This window comes from Oryzias melastigma, linkage group LG3 (assembly GCF_002922805.2).
Source record: "Oryzias melastigma strain HK-1 linkage group LG3, ASM292280v2, whole genome shotgun sequence".
NCBI classification, from domain to species: Eukaryota; Metazoa; Chordata; class Actinopteri; order Beloniformes; family Adrianichthyidae; genus Oryzias; species Oryzias melastigma.
Genome location: NC_050514.1, coordinates 28,140,702 through 28,162,974, shown reverse-complemented (window position 1 = coordinate 28,162,974; position 22,273 = coordinate 28,140,702). Strand labels below are relative to the sequence as shown.

General features: G+C 41.6%; 1 protein-coding gene across 3 annotated transcripts in view; it reads left to right on the top strand.

Annotated features, from left to right (window-relative positions):
- Nucleotides 1-488: 488 nt before the first annotated feature.
- Nucleotides 489-22,273, top strand: part of LOC112160753 (BTB/POZ domain-containing protein kctd15) — a 30,323-nt gene continuing 8,538 nt past the window's right edge. The window contains exons 1-4 of one of the 3 annotated variants that reach the window (XM_024295531.2): nt 489-1,367; nt 3,398-3,573; nt 10,439-10,583; nt 17,611-17,916. In XM_024295531.2, coding sequence (XP_024151299.1) covers nt 1,359-1,367; nt 3,398-3,573; nt 10,439-10,583; nt 17,611-17,916 — 636 coding nt within the window. In that variant the 5' untranslated portion in view covers nt 489-1,358. The other 2 variants (XM_024295529.2, XM_024295532.2) reach the window with 2 other exon arrangements.

Genomic DNA, 22,273 nt, shown 5'->3' with positions numbered 1-22,273 from the left:
TGACCAAATCCATGACAAAAATCGAAAAATATATTTCAAAGTGCAAAATAAAAAACTACAAATCACACATATGCATGAAAATAGAGACAAAAACATGAACAAAATGCTCCAAAAAGCGATTTTGTCCGTAAAAGCTGCGGACCATAACAAGTTCCTACACTGGTTGGCGCCAAAAGTCAAGAAACGAGCTTTGGGCCTCTCTCACGAAGCTGGTACAGGATAATTACCGGGCTCAATGTTGCATCAATTATTCACAGTTATTTACCCGCAAATAAACAAACACGCAAATAAATAAATAATGCCTCCTCGGTGTGAGCACCTGCTTCTCCCCTCTGCAAAAGTGGCGCAACACTTGTGCGCCGCGCCGCGCGCATTGTGTCGCCCCGCTGCCAGAAAATAACAATAATCATGCCACAATCTTCCTCTCCAAAAGTCCGGAGGCTGCCTGCTTCTTTCACCGGGGAGTGAGGAAGAGGAGGAGGAGGGAGAGGAGAAGGAGGGGGGGGGGGCGCTCTGTACAGATATCTCCATCTAAGCCCTGCGCTATAATTGAAATGGCGCATTTGGCTGCAGGCAGGTTGTGAGGGCGCTTTCTGCAGCAGCATGCATGCATGTCCATAGACGTCATTTGATTTGAATGGCCTGCAGGAAATTTGGCGTTGCAACTCCAGACATTAAGGCAAAAGGATAGAGGGAGAGGAGAGGAGACGACGGGGAAAAATCCCCACGTCAAAGATCATGGATATTTTTTAAAAAACATATATATTTATCTATTTTTCCTTTGACTGAGACTTTATCAACAAGTTATTGCGCCTTTTTGTGATCGAGGACTAAACTTCCAATTCAGGCTGGAGATGCATTCCTTCTAGTCGGACTGCCTTGGAATTATTGTATGAGACGAAATGTCAATGATTAAAATCTACATCTAAATCTGATGGCTGTCAGGCTCCCTCCCCCTCTTCAAATCCTAACTTCAGAATAAGCGGTCTACTTTTGCCCTAAAAACCCGGATAAGTTATTGTATCTGTGTAGCCATAATTTCTGGAATAGGGGAGTATCACGTTCTCTTCCTTGAGAAAATTGCCAGGGCGAGAGAGTGGAGTTGAGCTAATTGTAGCCTAATCCCTGGCCCAGAGGCGCCTGGGCAGCCCGGAGCAAGAATTTTCTTTTTTAGCTCCGCTCTGTTATTTAGAGAAGGATTATTGGCTTTCTTCCTCTCATAACAAACCACAGGGGCAGTTTCATTTAGGCAAAAAAGACAGACAAGAGGCAGAAAAACGAAGCAGGACTCCGGCAAGAGCGCACATTTTACGCGTATCCAAATAAGAGCAGAGAAGGGGAAGGAGATCATCTCATCTATGTTCAAGGTAAGGACGCTTCCTGTGCGCTTTGGTACAAAGACGCTTGGTGAGGACAGGTCGAGCCAGCCTTGCGAACGAGCCTTTAAAGCTACAGAGACTCTTTGAAAGCAGTCGATCCCGGCCACATCCCAGTGTCTTGTAGAAAGCTACTTCGGACGGAAGCTTTTTCTCCGTGCAGCAGCGGCTCCGGGTTCGCGTCGGAGCTGGATGGCGGCGTAGTTTTGACAGAAACTCGAGGCGTTTTGGGAGAAAATATTTGAGGGTTAAACGCGGACAGCAGCTGCGACTGACCGCCGGCACGGATTTCCTCCGGACTCCCTACAATGTTTGAAACGGTAGGGTGGCTGTTTTATATTATCACAGATTTGACTGTTTTTTACGCAGAGCGCACGACGGCTCTGCGCGGATATGAGGAGAACAGTTGGGGAGGACTGTCCGGGCTTTGGCTGGACCTCACGAGAGGGGTCTTCGGTTTCTCTACTGGACGATTTAGCCTTAAAGTTACGGATGTGGGACTGTGATTTTTCCTTTTTTACAGCGGGAATAAGGCGCCATATTGAGCATTTGTTAGATTTAAGGCAGAGTGGGCTGGTGCTCGTGCGGAACGGACCTTTAAATGTTTGTTTTTTCCATAATCACTAGTAAGTGTGGATTTCATTGAGTGAATGGGGAGCAGACAGGGTCAGAGGGGGGCAGAAATGCAGTCATTGTATGGAGAAAGTTGATGCCGTTATAACCGCTGTGATTATGTTTTATTTTTTTGTGGAGGAATGTGTTTTATTGTGTGATTGCGCGTGTTCCTGGTGCGTGTGTGAGGGAGGGGGCGCATGGAGAAATGGCAGAAATAGTGATGCAGTTTTTTTAAAGGAGTGTGATGCATTCAAATGCTCTAGTGTGCTTTTTGTGTTGGCTGGAGGGGCAGAGAAAGGCGCACCGACCCGGGTGTTTGTGACCAAAAGTTCCTCTTAAGTTTTTTCCATTTTCGTTTTTAGTGCTGTTTTCATGGGATTTGAAATGTAGTAAAAGAACGTGATACCACTGAGGAAGTAAAAGGGAAAAAAGCCTCACTTTGAGCCCTGTGGCGCCTCTCTCTGCGCCTAAGGCGTCATCTGTACTTTCACAAATGCCATCACTTAATCAAGTAAAGAAGCTCTCTAACTTTTTTGTTTTTTGTTGTAGTTTTGACCAATAGGTGTTTCTTTCTAATAAAATAAGCGAAGTTGATGTGTAGTTTCTGTAAATTCTTAAACTTCTCACCCAGACTGAGGTTAGCCAAAAGATTACGCACCAACAGAATGGACGTCTGAGCTCAAAAAGTGTTATATTTTCAATTGCCTTACAAAAACACAACAAATTGAACTCATATCTGACCTCCAAGTGCTCCCAGTGACCCCCAAAGTAGTGGAGTATTAGAGAGGTCCGGTGCGCTTTTACGCACGCTTGTAGCTCGCGCGCTAAGGATGATGGCAAGAACTCCAAACGTGCGCACGCACGTTTGGAGTTCTTGCCATCATCCTCAGCGCAGCCAGACTCCAGGAGAACACCTAATCCTTGAGAGTCTGTGTGTCTTTGTGTGCGTTAAAGCTGTGGAGGAAAGTTGCGCCCTCTCCTCCCGCTCGCAGATTGGGTGCTTCTCTTCTCGGCGTGTCTGGGCGCATCACGTCTAACACATAAGGCGACCTTTAATTAGAATATTGCAGCAGCAGTTTATTTTATCTCCCTGGAGGCTGACACCTAGCATCACCCACCCCCCGTCCTCACCTCCTCTCCCTTCCCATCTTCCTCTCTCTCTCTTTCTCTCTCTCTAATAAGCATCCTCCTATCCTCGCCTGCGGTCCTGCATGAAAAGATGCAAACATACTTAATTAGAGCGGTGGCAATAATTTCCAGGCTAAATATGCGACCAGACAGACATGGAAGTGATCTGATACCATTCAGAGAGATCTACTAGAATCACACTTCTTCTCTTCTTTTTTTTTACTTCCTCCTCATCCTTGGCTTGCATTCCCATGGCTTTCCTCTACACCTGCTTTCAGGAGGGAAGAAGCATGTCACGGCTGTCTCTGACCCGGTCCCCGGTCTCTCCTCTGGCCGCCCAGGGGATCCCTCTGCCGGCTCAGCTGACCAAAGCGAACGCCCCCGTGCACATCGACGTCGGGGGGCACATGTACACCAGCAGCCTGGCGACCCTCACCAAGTATCCGGACTCCAGGTAGGAAGACTTTCTATTAAAAAATATATATTTTTAACATGTTTACATTAAAACTAAATATTAATTTTTAAAGTTTTTGTGCTTTAATTCTGACCTTTAAGGCTTGAGGTGTAAATGAAGATTTCACATGTTTCTGAGCTGAAGGCTCTGAAAATCTTGGTGGGAATTTACAGTATATGGAGGTTTTTTATTGCAATAAACTCCAATCCTTTCGCAAGTTTTTCAACTTTTTTTTTGTCAGTGGATCTGAGCGCTGTGAGGAATCCTTGGAGAAAAAACAATGATGTAAAGATTTGAAATCATTTCATCACAGCTGCTGGAGGACAGCTCCAAATCTGATTGAAGTCCAGTTCATTGGCGGGTTACATATTGACGTCTTAAGCTCTATTTGCTCTTAAACACCTGCTTTATCTTTAGGACATATTCCTTATTCTATAATGCTATAAAGTGAAGACTTTTGATTGTGACAGAAGAGATAAATACAAAAAAATCACACCTTTTTTCAAAGAATTCTTATTTTTTTTTTTGTCCACATATATTCTCAAAAGCAGAAGAATTCTGTCCCGCCTGAATTGCATGATCTCCCTGAAGCGTTCATGTCTAATGTATCATTCATGATATTACAGTGAGTCCCATGTGGGCCAAAGTAAACGAACATAAGAAAATCAGCCAAACTGGCTACAGGAAGCAGTCCGTGTAATCCGCTGGTAATAAAATCTTGATCGTCCACTGGCGGGAAATCCCTGACAGCTCTGCCTTTGATACCGGCGTAGCACGCCATGAGAAAAGTCCACTTAACTCATTGGAAGTTGAAGTCCTGCCCATTAAAGGTTATCTCAGGTCAACTCTGGGATTTTTTTTTGTTATTTTCCATCACTATTTATACTTTTCTGCATTCTTTATTTATTTTAACAAAGAAGTTATTCACATGCCGCATAGAGCATCCAAACAGTTTTTTTATAACAGAAAAGGCCGGATATCGGTGTCGGTTGGAGTGTTCCTTCCCTCTTCTCTCTTTTTCACACATGCTCTTGCTGTCTTTCTCTCTTCTTGCCTCCCTCTTTCTGTCTCTTGTTGTTTCTTTCCCACTCTGGATCTCTCACACACACACAAACACACTGCTTCTCCCACTCTCCCAGCCGCCTCAGCGTACAGTTGCCCTCCGGGCTCCACTTTCCACTGAAGCCAGTGGAAGGAGGGGCCCTTTTGTGTGAATTAGGATAATGGCTGACAGCAGAAAGCAAAACAATTACACTGGCATAACCATGTGTGCTGCGTTCAGACACATCCGGTCGAGCGGGGCACGCAGGAACAGCAGAAGAAGTGACAACCCAGAGGAGAAGGTTAAAGAGTTTGAAGCCCCCTGATTACTTTTAATAGATTGGCCCTTAAATAATGCAGAATGCCAAGAGAAAGTTAGTCTAGTAACTAATGTGTGCTCGTCCATCTTCTTCTGTGTGGGCCATATTAAGGGACAGGGGTCATAAAACATTGATGTGCACTCTGTGTAGCTCTCAAAGAGGACAGTCTCAGCACTCGAGGAGAAGCTGAGGAAATTAGGCCAAATGTTTCGGAGACAAAGAAACTATTTCAAAGCACCACTGGGCATTTTTCTCTTTAGGAGGATTCTGTTGTGACCAAGATATAATAGATAGAAGTTTCTTCTTTTGGAAAAGGGAGTTAGCTAAAAGTAGAATCAAGGATAAAAAAGTTGTAGGTCCAATCTGAATTCTTTTCTTCTCCCTTCCCCTTCATTTAGCCCTTTAAATGTAGAGTTATGAAAAAATAGTGTCTCATAATTCGGACGTCACTTTCGTTTGATGACGTCACCAATAATAGTTGGTCCGCTAGATTTAGCACGGAGCTTCCAGCTCTCAAATATACATAAAAACAGTGATTTTATAACTTTAAAAAAGTCATGCTGCAACAAAAAGTCATTATTTGAATTTAAATGTAGATTTTTGTGGTTCAGAGCGCACCCACGTGAAGAAAAGGGTTTCTCAGTGCGATGCGGTTTACCCTCACGAAGGACTACGGTCCAATCTGAATTCTTCCCTTCTCCTTTTGAAGTAGGAGTTTAAATACAAGTTTGTGGCCGCATGGTGATGAGAAACGGTTTTCTTCACGTGGGAGCGCTCTGGACCACAGAAGTTTACCTCTAAATGTAAGGAACGAGTTTTTGCTGTAGCATGACCTTTTTAAAGCTATAAAACCAATGTTGTTATGTATGTTCAAGCGCTAAAGCTAGCAGACCGGCAATTATTGGTGACGTCATCAAACGAAAGGGACGTCTGAATTATGAGACACTATTTTTTCATAACTCTCCTTTTTGAGGGCTAAATGGAGGGGAAAGGAGAAGGGGAGGATTCAGTTTCTTTTATTTTGTTTAAATGTTAAAGGTTTACTTTACAATCTGGATGTAAATGTGTCCTCTGTGGAGGACAATTCTAAACCTGAATATCTCCACTGCCTACAAGTGACTTAACTCCTTTTGGTGTCTATAGGGGTCATTTGGGGCTTTTCAATTAGACCAATTGAGAATGAGTGGGGTTCTGGGAATTGGAATTTTTAAGGGATATGAAAGGATTTTAACAAAAAAGAAAAGGTTTTTCTCCTTTTTATTCCAGACCTTTTTATTAATTTTCCACCTTTGTGCTACCCTAAATATGTTTACATTAAAAGTGGGGTCATCTGGACCCCAATAAACGGCGCACTAAACTTTTTTTTTTTATCAAGGATTTTTTTTGTCTTTTCTGGTGTCCGTAGTACATAAAAACCTGTCCACCGTCACACACATCAATGTAAAGGTCGGGTCATCTAGACCCCAGAAGAGAGCATCAGCCTTTCTGTGAACCTGTTTCCAGAACCTTCACCGTTTAGAACAAACTCAGGGAGTCTGAGTTATTAGTTTCCCTCCTCAGCTGTCAGATTCATCCAGATCCACCTCCCACTTTTCCGGAAGTTGCTTGCAGACTTCACCGCACCGTCCAGTTCTGGAGCTGCCTCTGCCGGCACACTTTGCTCCCCTCGTTTTTAACCGATGGATGTCCTTCATAACCTCCTGTCACCTCCCTCCTTCTTATCTTCTTGTCTCCCTCTCAAAGTTTTTATTTCCTCTCTCCCTGTTTTCGTATTTCTCTTTTCTCTTAACTTCTCCGTCCTCATCCCATCTCTGTTTTTCTCATCGCTCTCCTCTCCTCTCCTCGCCAATCTTTCTTTTTTCCTTCAGGCTTGCTCTGTTTGTGTATCTTGTCTCTTAATTTCTCTTTGTGCTTCCCCTCCAGGAACCACCCCGCCTCCACCCTTCACACTTTCTTCTCTCATCCTACCTGTTCACCCCCCACCCCCCCACTCCTTCCAATATAGGGATTTAACAGAAAGGGGAAAAATGAGTAGGCCAACAGAGGGGAAGGGGAGCGAGTGAGAAAGGGAGTGGAGGAAAAAGGGAAAGAAAAAGGAAAACAGGCAGCATTTTAATTGCTTTTTAAAAAAAAGTGGAGATGAAAAACAGAGGTAGCCTGCAGGGGTATGGTGAAATTCTAGCTGGAAGAATTGCAAGACCATATGAGAAAGGAACACCTCCGGCAAAACAGGGAGATGAGTATTGGTTTTTTATAAAGCTTTTTGCATCGATTTCCAGAGAGAAAGCGAGCGAGGGAGAGGAACGGAGGCAGAGGAGGAAGAAGAAGAAGAAGCGAGGGAACGAGGGAAGGGATGGCAAGAGGGGAGGGAGGAGACCATCTCTGCTTCTGCGGAAAAGAGACGGCGCCAATTCGACTTGATGGCAAAAGCGTGTTGTGCCGACCCATCAGGATCAGAAGATCCGAGCAATGAATGTTCACATTTGTGAGAATGAGTTGAGCCTCTGTTTGCTCATTGACATTCCCGCCGCAGCTCCCCTTCTGTGTGTTGTAATAGAGTTTGACAATGCCCGTGCTCAGGCAGCACTGGGTGTGTTTACTGATCAGAGTGTTTTTGCAAATAGGTTTTGTGCTTTTCCTCGTCACGCAGCTTTGTCAGCCAGCCTTGAATCTGTTGGTGTGATTTAAATGCTGCTTACTTCAAACTGACAGCAGCAACACAGCGCCGTGCCAGGAGCTGTCTCTCCATGAGACGGCGTACTGTAAATGTGCAGGGAATTTCTGAAAGCTGCTCTGTATTACAATTCATTTCCTTTGATTAAAGCAGCAGTTTGGCTCTTTATGCAGCGCAGGAGGAGGACTGTTTTCAGATCTTGGAAGCTACGTTTTGCACAATTATTTGAAAGATAAGTGATAAAAGGAGGAGCTTAAACTCAAAAATGGAAGAAACTGGAGGTGATGGCTTCAGGTTGGTGGCAGGAAATGAGGATCTGTCAAAGGTTATCTGGAGGCTCGACGCCAGCATGATGGGATGGAAGCTTTAAGATAATAGAAATTTCCACACTTTGTCCTGATCATTCCCCGTAGCTAACGTTGAATAAGCTCTTAATCTGGTTTAACTTTAGGAGCAACAAGTGGGCATAAAATACAATAAAGTTCCTTCATTTGTGCATTCAATCAAATTTTGTGTTTCACACACACAAAAAAGAAAAGAAAATTAAAATTATATTGACATATTTTAATTGTATGAATACTGAAGCTCATTCAGAGCATTACTGCTTGTATTTTTGGTATTCATGAACTTTATAATTTTTTAAATATTGAGCAAAATAAGAAATATATGAGAACGTCAAAATTTTAAGTAGGTTAGCAAAAAAGTCTTTACATGTATTCATGGGCTATATTCTTTATCTTTTATGGTAATTTAAAAAAAATCTGGAGTTTAGCTAATATTTTAGCAACATGCTAATGTTTTTGGCTAATTTAGTTTACTGAGGAATTTTAGCTGTTTTAGAGTTTAGCTAGTTCTTAAGCAACAAGCTAGCTTTTTTGGCTAATTTGGCATCTACTAAAGTTTTTTAAGCAACACATTACATATTTTTGCAAAATTGGCATGTGTTAGGGATTTTTAAGCAATTTTACTTCAAAATTTTCAGTCAACTTCTGCGCTCTTAGTTCTTTAATTAAATTTCCTCTTTTAGCCAATTTAACATTTTGCAAATAGCTTTTGCATTTTCATCAAATCCATCCATTTCTTGACCGCTTCATCCCGTTCGGGGTCGCGGGGTGCTGGAGCCTATCCCGGCCACTGATGGGCGAAGGCGGGGTACACCCTGGACAGGTCGCCAGTCTGACGCAGGGCCTCAATCACACATCCATCCACTCCCACATTCACACCTAGGGACAATTTAGTGTCACCAATTAACCTATGAAGCATGTTTTTGGACGGTGGGAGGAAGCCGGAGTCCCCGGTGAAAACCCACGCATGCACCGGGAGAACATGCAAACTCCACACAGAAAGGTCCCAGCCGGGATTCGAACCGGGGCCTTCTCGCTGTGAGGCGAGAGCGCTAACCACTTGCGCCACCGTGCAGCCCTTCATCAAATCCCATCAGCAATTAAAGTAAATTGCCTCACCCTTTTCAGCAAAAACCTTCAACATCTTCACTGACTACTTTCAGCAAAAGGGCAAAATTAACACTAGCATTATCGCAGGTGATGCAACTTTTTTAGTTATTCCTTATTTATTCTTCCTTACGTTTTTTAGTTTGCAATAACTCACTCACTTTCAGCAATTTATGCAATCTTGGTATCAAAACTATCAGCTTGTTAAGGACATTACTGCTTGTACTTTTGGTATTTGTACATTTTACGGTTTTTAGGATTTTATGCAATTTATGCAATTTGTTTTTTACCCCCATTGAAAATGAATGGGAGTTTTTTTCACTTTCTGCAAATTCAATATATTATTTATGCATTTTTTTTACATTTTACACCAATTTTGCAACATTTTTCACGTAGATTCTTCTAATATTTGTGCACTTTTTGCAAATTATGCAAGTTTGGTAACATACATTCAGTACGTTCCGGACATTCATGCTTGAACGTCTGGTAGTTATTTGCTTTACACATTTGAACTTTTCTTTTTTTTTTGAGATATTTTACATAAAATTTTTCCAATTCTTTGAGAACTCTGAAACTTATGCAATACTGGTATAAAAAAGTTGCCATGTTCGGGAAATTTCTTCTATTGCTTTTGGTATTTTTATATTTTACGCAATTTTAAAAATGTTCGTAATTTTCATGATTTTTCAAGGAATTTTTCAAATTCTTGTGCACTTTCTGGAAACTATGCAAGTTTGGATTCAAAACATTCATGTTCAAGACATAATACGGCACTAAAGTTAATTGCTTCATCATCTTCACCACCCACGTTCAGCAAAAAACGTTCACACTATTGCAGGTCATGAAACCTTTCTAGTTAATTTTTGCATTCCCTATGCCTAAAAACATTACGATCAATGGAGTCTCTAGTCATGCAGCTGCTTTTTGGTAATTATTTTCAGTCAGTGTTATGAAAAACATATTTAAAAAAAAAATTTTTACAATTTAATTTGCTTCTTTAGCAGGATTTTCTTGAAAATAAATAAAAATCTCCTGTAAATCAGAAACGGAGCGGCATACAGGTGTTCCCCCAAAGTTCCTCTCCTCTGACAGATGGAATAAATGAGCCGTGATGCTGCAGTCACCTCTGTTAGCACGAGCAGCAAGCATGCAAATATTGTTAAAGTCTCAGAGCGGAGGGGACACTTCAAACGAGTCTGGAGCTGCACCTAAAGCCCCTTGTTTCCAACCTGGGATGCTAATGCATTTCCAGCTTAGTGCTAATAAAATTGAAAAATAAATGGAGGGTAATTGGTTCATGCTTTTGAAGGGAAGCTAACTCATTTTGTTATGTGTTTGTGTGTGCGGCTGCCTGTGTGTGTGTGTGTTTCAATTTTCAGAATCAGTCGTCTGTTCAACGGGACCGAGCCCATCGTGTTGGACAGCTTGAAGCAGCACTACTTCATAGACCGGGACGGAGAGATATTCCGCTATATTCTCAGCTTCCTGAGGACCAGCAAGTTGCTGCTTCCAGATGACTTCAAGGTACAAATCCAGGCCACAAATGTCTGCTTTTATTACTGTTTTTTGCTGATTTAAAATGATCTAAATCCACTGCAGAGCTGTGTTTGGTCAGTGCCTCCTCCAAGTTTCAGTGGATTATTAGCAGTTAGAAAACACAAGCATGACTGAGCTGTAACTGGGTGACCGGAGCATGGGCCGGTGTGCACCAAACCCCCTCAGATGTGGGGAGAAAGGTGTGGAAATGCTAATGTGGTTTAATAAAATTGATTCATCGATCTAAGCTTAATAGATCAAAAATCAATCCATAAAAGTAGAGATCGATCTAACACATGACGCTTAGGGGTGTGTACAAAACTGTACTGGAAAACTGTCACTTTTTTTATGAGTGTGACTTAGAAAAATGGCTGAGTTTCGGTTCTCATAACAACAAAAACTGTGAGGCTGTGAACTTTCAACACAAGCTGGTTCTCGCCAGATCTTGTTGTTGTTTTGGTCCGGTGTAGAGCTGCTCAAAGAGGCTCAGTGTGCTACGCTGCCAGCTAACGGTCAGGGGTTTAGGTGGAAAAACAACAGTAAAACGCTCAAGGACACTCGTAAACAATTAATGAAATATTGTCTTGTCAGCATTTTTAAGTCGATACAAGTATCGCCAAATGAAATGTCGCGATGTATCACCAAATCGATTTTCCCTACACCCCTAATAACGCTAAAATCCGCTAGCTTAATGCTAACGTATAATGGGATTTTCCATAGGATGGCTAATGCTAACACTCAGTCAGGCGAAACATACATTACTGACTAAATGGACATCTTTATAGACCCACATATATGTTTAAAGAAATATTTTTAAAGTAACCATTTGTGATCTATAACTCAGTTTTTTGCTCATACTTTCTTCTTCTGGAAAAAAGTGTAATTCTATAGCGCAATCGCCCCCTAGTGGCCAAACTGAAACACCCTCCAGGAGAGGCAGAACAATTCTCCGTTTGAGAATCCATGTAACACCATATGGTATTAACAATCTCATTATAATTTTACTAATACATTTTACACTATGTGAACTGTATCAGATTAATATGAAAATCTTCTAAACATATATATAGATTCATGTACTTCTAGAAAAATGTGTCTAAAAGTGTAAACTCAAAATTGAAAGAATGATTGAAAGAATCTAAAAAAATCTGAATCGAATCGATCCAGACTCTGGTGAATCGAACTGAATTGATTCTGAACATTTTTGGCGATACCCAGCCCTAGTTTGACACCTACAGGCGAGCTCCACTCTGGTCCTTGTTACCCAGAGAAGCTGCACTCAAATGGCACCACAAATGATTATTCCTTATCTGTCTGTTTACAAGCACGGCAGATGTTCGTGCCAAACGGCGTTTTAACAAATGTGCAGATAACATTTTTTAGGTTTGATACGAAAACATCAGTTTCTGGCTGTTTGCCCGCTGATCATCGAGTGCTTCTAAAACTCTCATTCTCTTTGATTGCTAAATGCCCCAGCGGCTGGAAGCTCACGGTGTCGGCCTGCTGTTTGCTCCTGGCAGGAACCTTCTGGTTTGCATATCACAAGCTTTTGCTGAACACATCTGCATGCTGCTGCTGAAGATTACCCTGATAGGAGTGACCCCTAAGAGTTCAACCAAAACCTGCAAGCAGGGCAGCAGGGTGGGGTAGTTTAATCCACAAAGCGACTCCTCCTTTCCTGTCCAGGTTTTTGTTTGGTGATGGTGTTTTTTAGTTGTCTTCTTCTGCCCGTCTGACCTTTCTCTGGGCTCTTGTTCATCACGCCGAACAAGGTAACAAGGCGAGGCTAAGCTACCCAAAAGCCCGGGGCAAACTCTCTGGGCCCCACGGACGGTTGGAGCAAGAACCAAACCTCAAACAACAAAACATGACATGAAAGCCCTGCATGTTTTGGCAAATGATCGTATGACTCAGAAGCGGTTTCCTTCCCTCGCCTTCTGCGAAATCTTGACAGTCCAATCAGGCGCCACGGATGAGGAGACTTCATCGCTTCAGCTCATTATGAGCCACTCATGAGAGCCTGTGTTGATCTGCATACCTTTCAATTTGGCAGAAGGAGAAAAAAATGCAAATAGTGAAAGGCGGAATTGAGCATGTCCTTATCTGAACACAATCAGGCTTGCCGTCGCCCGAGGGCTGGGTCTGTTCTGCTGCTGGCAGCCGCAGCGCTGTGTGTTTTGCTAAATCAATGTGAAAGTCTGAGCAGAACAGAAAAAAGAAATATTTCAGCCTGTATCAGTGGAAGAAAATGAGCGGGGGTTGCGAGCAATGCTCAGTCAAGTTAAGGGCATTAAAAACAGCTTAAAATTTAGTTCTTGGTTTTTTAAGCTTTATATGTTGAATCTCGAGCCACAATTACTTGATTAGTCGTGACTATTAAAATGGCCGACAACTAATTTGCTAGCGTCGTTTTTTATTTTTTTTTATTTTTTTTTTTTTATCTCAAAACAACTGAACGCGTTTTCTAATGCCAGATCTGCTGTTCTCTTTGACACACATAGCAGTGGTGCTAATCTGGTCAGTAGTGATATCACAGGAAGTTCTGGAAGGCTAGGCTAACATAACAACATGCTAACGGAATTTGAAAAAGTGGGAAATATAAGAAGAAATATTAGAAGAAAAAGTGTTCGATGCAATATCTGCATGGCAGAACTTGTGTTTCATGGCAGCACTAATGATGCATGAGTATGATTAGCTGAAGGAGGCTCTTCGTCTAGGAAAGCTAAGCTAACGTTAGCATATAGAGAGCAAGCTCTGCTGCGGCAGTTTCACTGGTTTAAATGGATCGTGTGCGGCTTTTATCTTTAATGTGCGGTATGGAGCAAAACCAGAAGATCTTCAGCAGACCTGTGTCTACACAGTGAATGTTTAATAATTGGCGCTTTTTAAACCAAACACAGTGAGGGTGGCGAGGAATATGAATTTGAGCTGGAAAAGCTGACAAGTGTAGCATTCCGTTAGCTGCATTAAGCTACAATTAAATTTAAATAGAGTCACGAAACGGTGAAAAGCAGCATAATAATCGCGACATTAAACAGATTTATGGGCGGTCCGCCAAACTGAAAAATATGTTGCTATGAAGGATGTAAAGAATGAAAGTAGTAAATTCTGAAATTCTAATATTTTTTTAGAATATAGCTTTTTTAAGATGCAATCTCTCAAAGCGCTTAGTTTGTATGGGCATCCTGAGGTTTTTTTATATTTAGGAATTTCTAAAGTTCAAAGATTTCATTAGTGTTTTGCTTTTATAAATAGACCTCAGTGAGCAAATATTTTGAGTGTGTTTGTGTTTATACATTTTGAAAATACTTTATACAAGCATGTTTAATAAAATATTTGTTTAAAGCTTTAAAAAACATAACTGCAGGCTTTTATTTAGTTTTTTTATTGTTGATTCAGATTACCTCATTTGATTTATATCTTGTTTTAAAAGCTGGATGATTCATTAAAATTTTGTCTTTATTTTTAGTTAGCATATAGCTTAATCACTTCAAGCTTAAAGCTAATGATGGTTAAGACGTGTGTTTTACATCCAATCGACGCGCAACCTGATTAGTTGACTAATCAAAAAAATTAATCGGAGGTTATTCGACTTAAAATAATCATTTATGGCTGCCCTGGTTTATATTTGAGCAAATATTGAACATTTTCTCCTCCTGGATCCTTATTTTGGTGGGTTTTGGGAGGTGGATGCTCTTGTAGAGTTTCCCTCTCATCCTCACCTCAGCGCTTTGGAGTATTCTGTTGTTTTCTGCCACTCTGGATGACTAAAGTGCCTCGCAGACAGACCCCTGTTAAAAACATATCCATCCATGGCTTCAGACCTGTGAAGGATGAGGGGGCAACACTTTGATACAAAAAGCCGCCCGAAGGGAGGCGTCTCACTACGAGTTTTGTCAGCGGCAGCAAGAAGGCCAGGAGAAAAAAAAAAGAGACACGGAGAAAAAGGAAGAGAAAAATTAGGAACTCTTTTACTATCCTGAAAATTGAAATCATAATTATTAGACCATCAACTTAAAATATGTGACGTCCAGATGGAGTGTCAATTGCACGCCTCGGATGGCGGTTTAGAGGAGAGGCGGGAGGCTTGTCAAGAGTCTTGACAGAAGCAGCGAGGTTAATGAATCTGTTGTTTGCAGCCACGCTCGTGTCTGTGCCCAGCAGTGGTCCGGAAGGCGGAAGACGGGGGATAAAACTCTTTTTTAGAAGCACCAAACATCCACTGTCTGTCGCCACTGATGCAGCCTGCTTGAAACATATGCTGTTCTGAAAGCCGTACATTTGAGGAGGATGCGCTCCAGTCCTCACCCTTCCGTTTTTACTGCTTCTGCTCCTAAACTTGCTCAATTGTGTGGCTCACAATAACAATCAGAATGTCAACATTTTGTCTGGGATTAAGCTGTCATCCTTCTTTCATTGTGAGACACTAACCGGAACATAGTCATATTAATTACTAATTGTTTAGCAAAAAGCTTTGCGGTATTTAGGTGTAACCTAATTAGATCTTGTTCTAATAGGAGCTTAACAGCGGGCCACGAGCCTTATTAACATAAAACTCCCTCTGTACGAGGAATACATTAAAAAAAAAAAAAAAAAAACGTCTTCAGCTGGTGATCGTCCTCGCACAAATCTTTGCCTCACCTCCCCTCTGCCTCCAACAGCGAACCTCTGTCTCTGTATTTCTATGGTAGCGGTGAAAGATGGTGCCATCTGGTCTTGTGGGAAATTAGAGGCAAAAAGCGCAGGGGCGAATGGCCCCCAGCAAGCCCCTTCCAGGAGGGAGAGGCAGGCAATCTGCTGCCGACTGTCTGCACACAGGAATGCAGCATCCCACGTCGCCGGAGCCCCTCCGACGGCCTTTCTGGAGTCGGCGCAGCATGCTGGAGGCCAGAGCTGCAGCGCCACAGAGGAAGGCCTGGCTGGGCTTTTATTATGAAGGGCTGCCCCACTGATCTCTGTTAACTGCTCTTATTGGCAGGGGAGGATGAAAACATTTGTTTGCAAGTTCAGCTTAAAATGCCACTGCGATAAAAAAATGTGTTTTTAACATGTTCTTGAAGCAGGAGTGTCAAACTGAAACGCACAGGGGGCCAAAATCCAAAACACATCTTAGGTCGCGGTCAGAACCGGATAAACATTTATTGAACACACTAAAACTAAAGTTTGAAAACTTTAAAAATGCAACTTTTGACATAACTATGAATAAAAACAGGAAGGAATATTACTCCGGAATAAATGAACTTAAACCTTAAATATCTTTCAATATTTTACTTTCCATAAAAAAATATATTTTACCAAAATATGCAAGTTAGAAATAAGTGCAAAATAACATCTGGCTATTAATAACAATAAAACAAAATGGTCTGGAGAACCGGATACAATTACCCAGAAGGCCGGATCCGGCCCCCTGGCCTTGACTTTAACACATGTATTATAAAGAAAGTTAAGCTCAAAATAGAATTTCTTTATTTAAACTGTTGTGAATCAGATTCGGACGAAAGAAATGACCGAAAAAAGCTTGTAGATGCAACTAGCAACTCATAACTACAAGCTCCATTATGATGCAGACAAACAGATCCATGTACGTCTTCGTTTTCCTCAGAGCTGGAATCTGGCTCAAAACCATACAGCTGGATAACGCCGATATTGCTCGCCATTTTTGTTACACCTGTAATGTAAGGTTGGGGTTGTGAGGAGATATAAGCTAGCAGAATATAGTGTAAAAAAAGCATGATGGGTAACATTGTCATTGTTCACACTGGATGCAGAAGCGCAACGGAACAGAGACCGCTTCCATTCTGCGCCCTTGTTCACTTATGGTCCTCCGCGGAAGGCTCACGCTTTGCATCGGATCGTTTCGCCGTCTGGTCTATTTCGAGCTGTGAGCGATCTGCGTCAATTCTGGCAGGAAGTTACATCAAGACACGTGCGAAAATCCAATGTATATTTCAAAATATGACAAATTTTTCACAATAAAACACAAATGCGATCAGGCGAACATTCTTTTTCTTCTCTTTTAGGTAAAGGGCAAGGGCTCTCCTCCTGTCTCCTGGAACGGGCTAATGAGAAGAGAAAATTGATATAATAAATATGATGATTAGGCCTACTTAAAAAAAATATGTATTTTAACAATAAGCTATAAAATCAGCATAGATGGGTGTTATAATCATTATTATAGATTATAACCTTGATGTAATAAATTAATCACGATCATACCTCCAAATCAGATCTGATACAAACACCCACACACCATATATAAATTAAAGAAGTGTAGGCCAACTAACTACTCAAAAACACGAGTAATATTTTTAAGTTATTAACTTACCCATGATGGGAACAAAAAAGCTTTTGCTGAAGCTCCAGTCGACCATCGTGGAAAAATGTGTGTCTGATGTGAACTGCAGGAGAGAGTGGATTCCGCATGGATTCCGCTCCGCTTCCGTGTCCAGTGTGAACCTAGCATTACTCCCCACCAACTCAAAGTCGACTTTCTACTGCTGCTCTGCAGAAACTATGTCCTAGAAAACAATGCAATTTTTTCAAATTTTGCCCTAAAACAGCATAATTATCATTTTAAAACAACTGTGAACAATTTAAAAGTTGATCAAAGGTGATCAGTCAGACAGTTTAGCAAACCAAAGTTTTTGTTGGAGCAGGAAACTCCAACCTTAAACTTCTACCTTTCTAACAATTTACAAGATCGGACTCACAAGTATAAAAACTCTAACACTGTGTGTTAGGTTTTTGATCTTTCATGCATAACTGTGACTTATATCTGGCGTTGCTGCATGTCAAGTCTGGCGAGTCTGCTCAAGGATATTTTCTGTATTCCTGCTTCAGGGTGGCTCACAGGAATAATAACTTTTTATTGACTTCTCAATATTACACAGAAGTTTATATGTGCTGGATTTTCTCTGTGACCTTGGCAAGGAGATGCGATGTAAAAGACACTGTGTGTTAGTCACACATATAGCCAGGAGCTCACTCTCGTCTCCACGCTCATTTGCCTGGACAGGACTTCCACCTGCTGTACGAGGAGGCGCGCTACTACCAGCTGACGCCGATGATCAAGGAGCTGGAGCGCTGGAAGCAGGAGCGGGAGCAGCGGCGGATGGCGCAGCCCTGCGACTGCCTGGTGGTGCGAGTCACACCCGACCTCGGCGAGAGGATCGCCCTGAGCGGCGAGAAGGTCCTGATAGAGGAGATCTTCCCCGAGACTGGAGATGTTATGTGTAACTCCGTCAACGCCGGATGGAACCAGGACCCAACGCACGTCATCCGCTTCCCCCTCAATGGCTACTGCAGGCTCAACTCCGTGCAGGTAACAAAGCTCCCACTTCTCTCTGCTCTCGCCGGCTTTATTTAATCCACTCTTGACATTTATGAAAAACAATTACTGTGTGGAAGCAGGACCCTCGTGGAGGTAATGATGATCAATGTTGTTATGGTTGATAAGTGCTGCACTCAGAAGCTCTAGCACACCTTAGGCTTTTCAATGTTAAACCGTAGGGAGATAAGGGGGTCCAGTAACGTCTGAGTCCTCAATACAGGACCAAGGACTGTTCTCTGATCGTCTGTTGATCAAATTTTTTAATTGTTTGTTGAGGTTTTCAGTTGTGATTGTCTCTGAATTTGGACATCACTTTCACTCAATAGTCGCCAGTCAGCTAGCTTCACTAGCGCTCAAATATACATAACAAAAGCAGTTTTATAACTTTAAAAAGGTCGTGCTACAACAAAAAGGATACAAAGCCCTCAAAGCAGAGGGATGGAGGAGTGCTAGTGTTGTCTAAAATAGTTTTTTAAGGGTCAATCCCCCAAGTGGAGGGATACAGAGCCCGAGAGCACCCCTAGCACCACAAATGCCACTATGAGTGGAGGGGTAGCAGTAGTTCAACAGAAATTCCCCTCTGAGTTGTGGGTGGAACCGTTGGAACCCAATCCCCTCTACCCGTCACCCATAACTGAGAGCCATCTGCTCTCCTTCTAGCTTACAGCCCCTAACACCCCCAACTTAACCAAAATCAGAGCAGTCTTGTGGTACAGTTCTGATTCAGATGCCAGCTCAAATGACAAAAACAAAACATACATGGATCTATTTGTGACCAAGTGGATGGAGCATTCACATTTTACATATTAAATACATTCTTTTTCTTACTGCATTTTTATTCTGCTCCTGATTCACAATGATTTGAATAAACAAATACTCAGAAATTATATTTTAAGCTTAATTTACTTTATATTTGTCCTCTATCATCAGAAAAATGCGAAAAGAATATGGGAAAAATGCAATTTTAAGCAATGGGTCTTTAAAGTCCCCTTATGACAATTTTTTTTAATTAAAAAAATGTCCCCAGTACTATTTTAATTATGGTTATGATGTTTTTAACTAACATCCCACCACCTAAATGTCTCTAAAAGCCATTTTTCATATTCATCTGAAGCCTCTGTGTCTAAAATCCCCTCTGAGGGGGCGTGGCTTTTGGAGCTGAGCTGATACTAGCTGCGTTTTTATTACACATTTGCGCAAAACTTTATCCAAATTCTAGATATTTTGAAAAAACACAGTTTCGAAATGACACAGTTTCCTTTAAATCATAATTCTGTGATGAAGCACAAACCAACTCACACGATAAGTCATTAAAAACACGGCGATGGATGAGACCAGGTTTTTTTTTTTTTTTTGATTCACTACAAGGAAGCATTTGGGTGACGTCACTGAAGTATGGTGCTGAAGCCCTGTGTGGGTGCAGCCACCTAGTCCATTTACAGTCTCATCAGATGCATGTGAGAAACATGTTCAGTGGTTTTTAAAAACATTCTCACAAGTAAGCAGCTGGATCTTTTTGAAAATACGACAAGTTCCATTTAAGTTTGTCACGGCTCTCGTGCTCATACTCAACGGAGACTTCAGCGTCCTATTCAGGCTGCCAGCTTGAAAAGTGCGGCTACAGATAAAACTTTGGTTGTTGATTTTACGGAGGAGCTGTACAATTCCCTATGATACGCAACTTATAATGAGCTGTGAACAGCGTGGGACCTCTCGTGGCGCCCGCTGTAGCGCTCAGGACAGACACTTCATACCAAAAGTGTTTCCATTACGAGTTTTTTTTTTTCGAAATTGTGGAGTTTCCATTAAGAGAACTTATTATTGAAATTGCAATTTGCAATATTTCAGAGTTAATGGAAACGCAGCTTATGATAGCTTTGTATCTCGCAAGTGTAAATCTTCACCGCTGCTACGTAAAAATGTCAAGCAATATTGGTTACATTTAACTGTATCGTTTTGATCTGGATGTCAGCTCAGACGAAGAAGTGAAGATCTTCAAGGACAGAACTTCCTCCCAAATACTGATTCTTTCTCCTTCCAGTTCACCAAAGACCCTTTTAGCTAATTCTCCAATGTTTATTGACGTTGCTGTGATCAATACATTCAATCATTGGTTTCTCAGAGTTCTTGATAAAATAATGAAAGCTAACATCAAAATGCTCTTTCATTGATTTACAATCCTTTCCAACTGCGGTCAAATGAGCCGCCGTTCACATTTCCGTGGTCACATCAAGAAGCTCCGTGGAGTCTGGTGGAGATTTTCCAGCGTTCTCAGTCCTGCTACCGTAAGTATTGGATGAAACTCACACCAAAAATCCAGTGATGCTGATTTGACCACAGAAATGTGAACGGCGGCTCATTTGACTGCAGTCAATGTGAAGATACCATCTTCTCTTCTCCAGAACCTGAACTAGACACTAGGAACAGATGAGGGTTTAGTGCATGTGCAGCAGAGCTGTTGATGGAAAGAAGATCATTCATTCAAACAGAGTCTGTCCAAGACAGTTTGATTGACAGAGATTTAAATGGAGAAATACTCAGAAATGCAAAAATAAAATTATTTCTTAAGACATTTGTTCTCTTTCATAAGAAAAATGACGCACATACATGTTAAAAACTCAAATACATGATTTTCATTGGAGGAAGACTTTAAAGTCTAAAACTATTGTTTTATTCAGGACAAAAGATGCTTTTTGCTGTTAACTTTTTGGCAATTATTGATTGATTATAGATTGATTATTTGTGAGATAAACAGTAACTTTCAGTAAGTTCTTCAGGATTTGAAACTAGGACTGTCTATGCTCTCCATAGTTCATGTCAAAGAGGATGCATCAATGCAGCCCCGTTACACAGATGCATTCATGAAGTTTCCACACAGCTGGCTTTGATGCTGCAGAACATTTGTTTTGGTTTTAGAAAAACATTTTTCATTTTGATCTTGATCAAATTTAGATTCGCTGACCTTGTGTTGGGACGGTTTCCTGCAAAATCCTTTAAGTTCTGATTTTTTTTCAGTGGCACATTTTTTAATGTAAATATAAAACACATTTTTTAGTGTTTTACGACACATTTTCATGATGGAAAACCAGTTTTCTTCCATTCACTCTTTTAAGTTGCCAAAGCTTGAATTTAAAGCATCTGTAGCTTTAGATGTTTTGGAGATTGTCTGGTTGGAGACTTTCCTACTGAATGAACCTTGATGCAAAATCTCAGCCTGAATATTTTTTTTTTTTTTTGTTATTCCCCTCATATTTTGTAAAGTAAAGTATTCAGACAACAGTGTTGGAGGTCAGCAGTCTCCTTTGTGAGGTCAGATCTGACCCTGGTGTTGAGATGTCAAAAAAACAACTTCAAAAACGAGTTTTACAGCTGTGTTAGCCAGCGAGGTCTGAAGGAGGGAGGGGGGATCGAAAGGAAACATAACAGTCTCACACCACATTCTCCATATAACACACTCCAGAGCCTAAAGCCATCCACAAACTAACACATAGAGGAGCCTTCACCCCTCCAGCACCCACGAGACCCTCTCCCAGGCAGGCTAGTGTGCTCTGACACCTCCACCCCCTCCTCCTGTGATAGACCACCTCCAGGGAGGTGAGCAGACCGTGCGGGACAAAGCGCGTGTGGACTGCGGCCATGTTTTCCTGCGAAAAGCAGAAGAAGAGGAATGGAAAGAGGGGGGAAAATGATATGCATAATTTACACTTTACTCCTTTTTAAGACACAGCTCCTTTTTTTTAAAAAAGACTCCAATATAACACCGCTCAGGGCAATTGAAATACACGTATTGCATTTTTTAATACCGTACTTACAATTTCTCAAACAGCCTAAACCAGTTTATACTTCTTTTATAGATTTTTAAATGACTTACAATATAATTAATTGGCCGCATCAACTAACACAACATTTTCCCGCTCTGTTTACCAGTGAGGCTCACAGGATGGGAGCTCATCTGACTAACAGGATCTGAAGGGCCGCTTTATTGTTCGGGCTTTTTATTAGGTTGCTGAAATGAAATCCTCTTTTCAGACAAACTGCTGGATCTTGGTGACATCCTGCGCACAGACCTCTTCCTCATCGCAGATTTCGGTTAAGGTTGGAGCTCCACGTTCTCAAATGTTCTTTCCCGGTGGCTCCCTTTTGACACACAGATGCGTAATGTTCCATCAGAAACACAATCAGAATCACAAACACACACATATGCGGGCGCAGCGGATGCGCCCGCCTCATTGGGTCCATGTAGATGAGGCAAAAGCAGCAGATGGTTTCCGGTGTAAAGTGGGATTTTTCGACACAATTTGCTTGTTTTTGTCGTCTTTCATTGTGTTTTGAAGGTCTAAGATTTTTT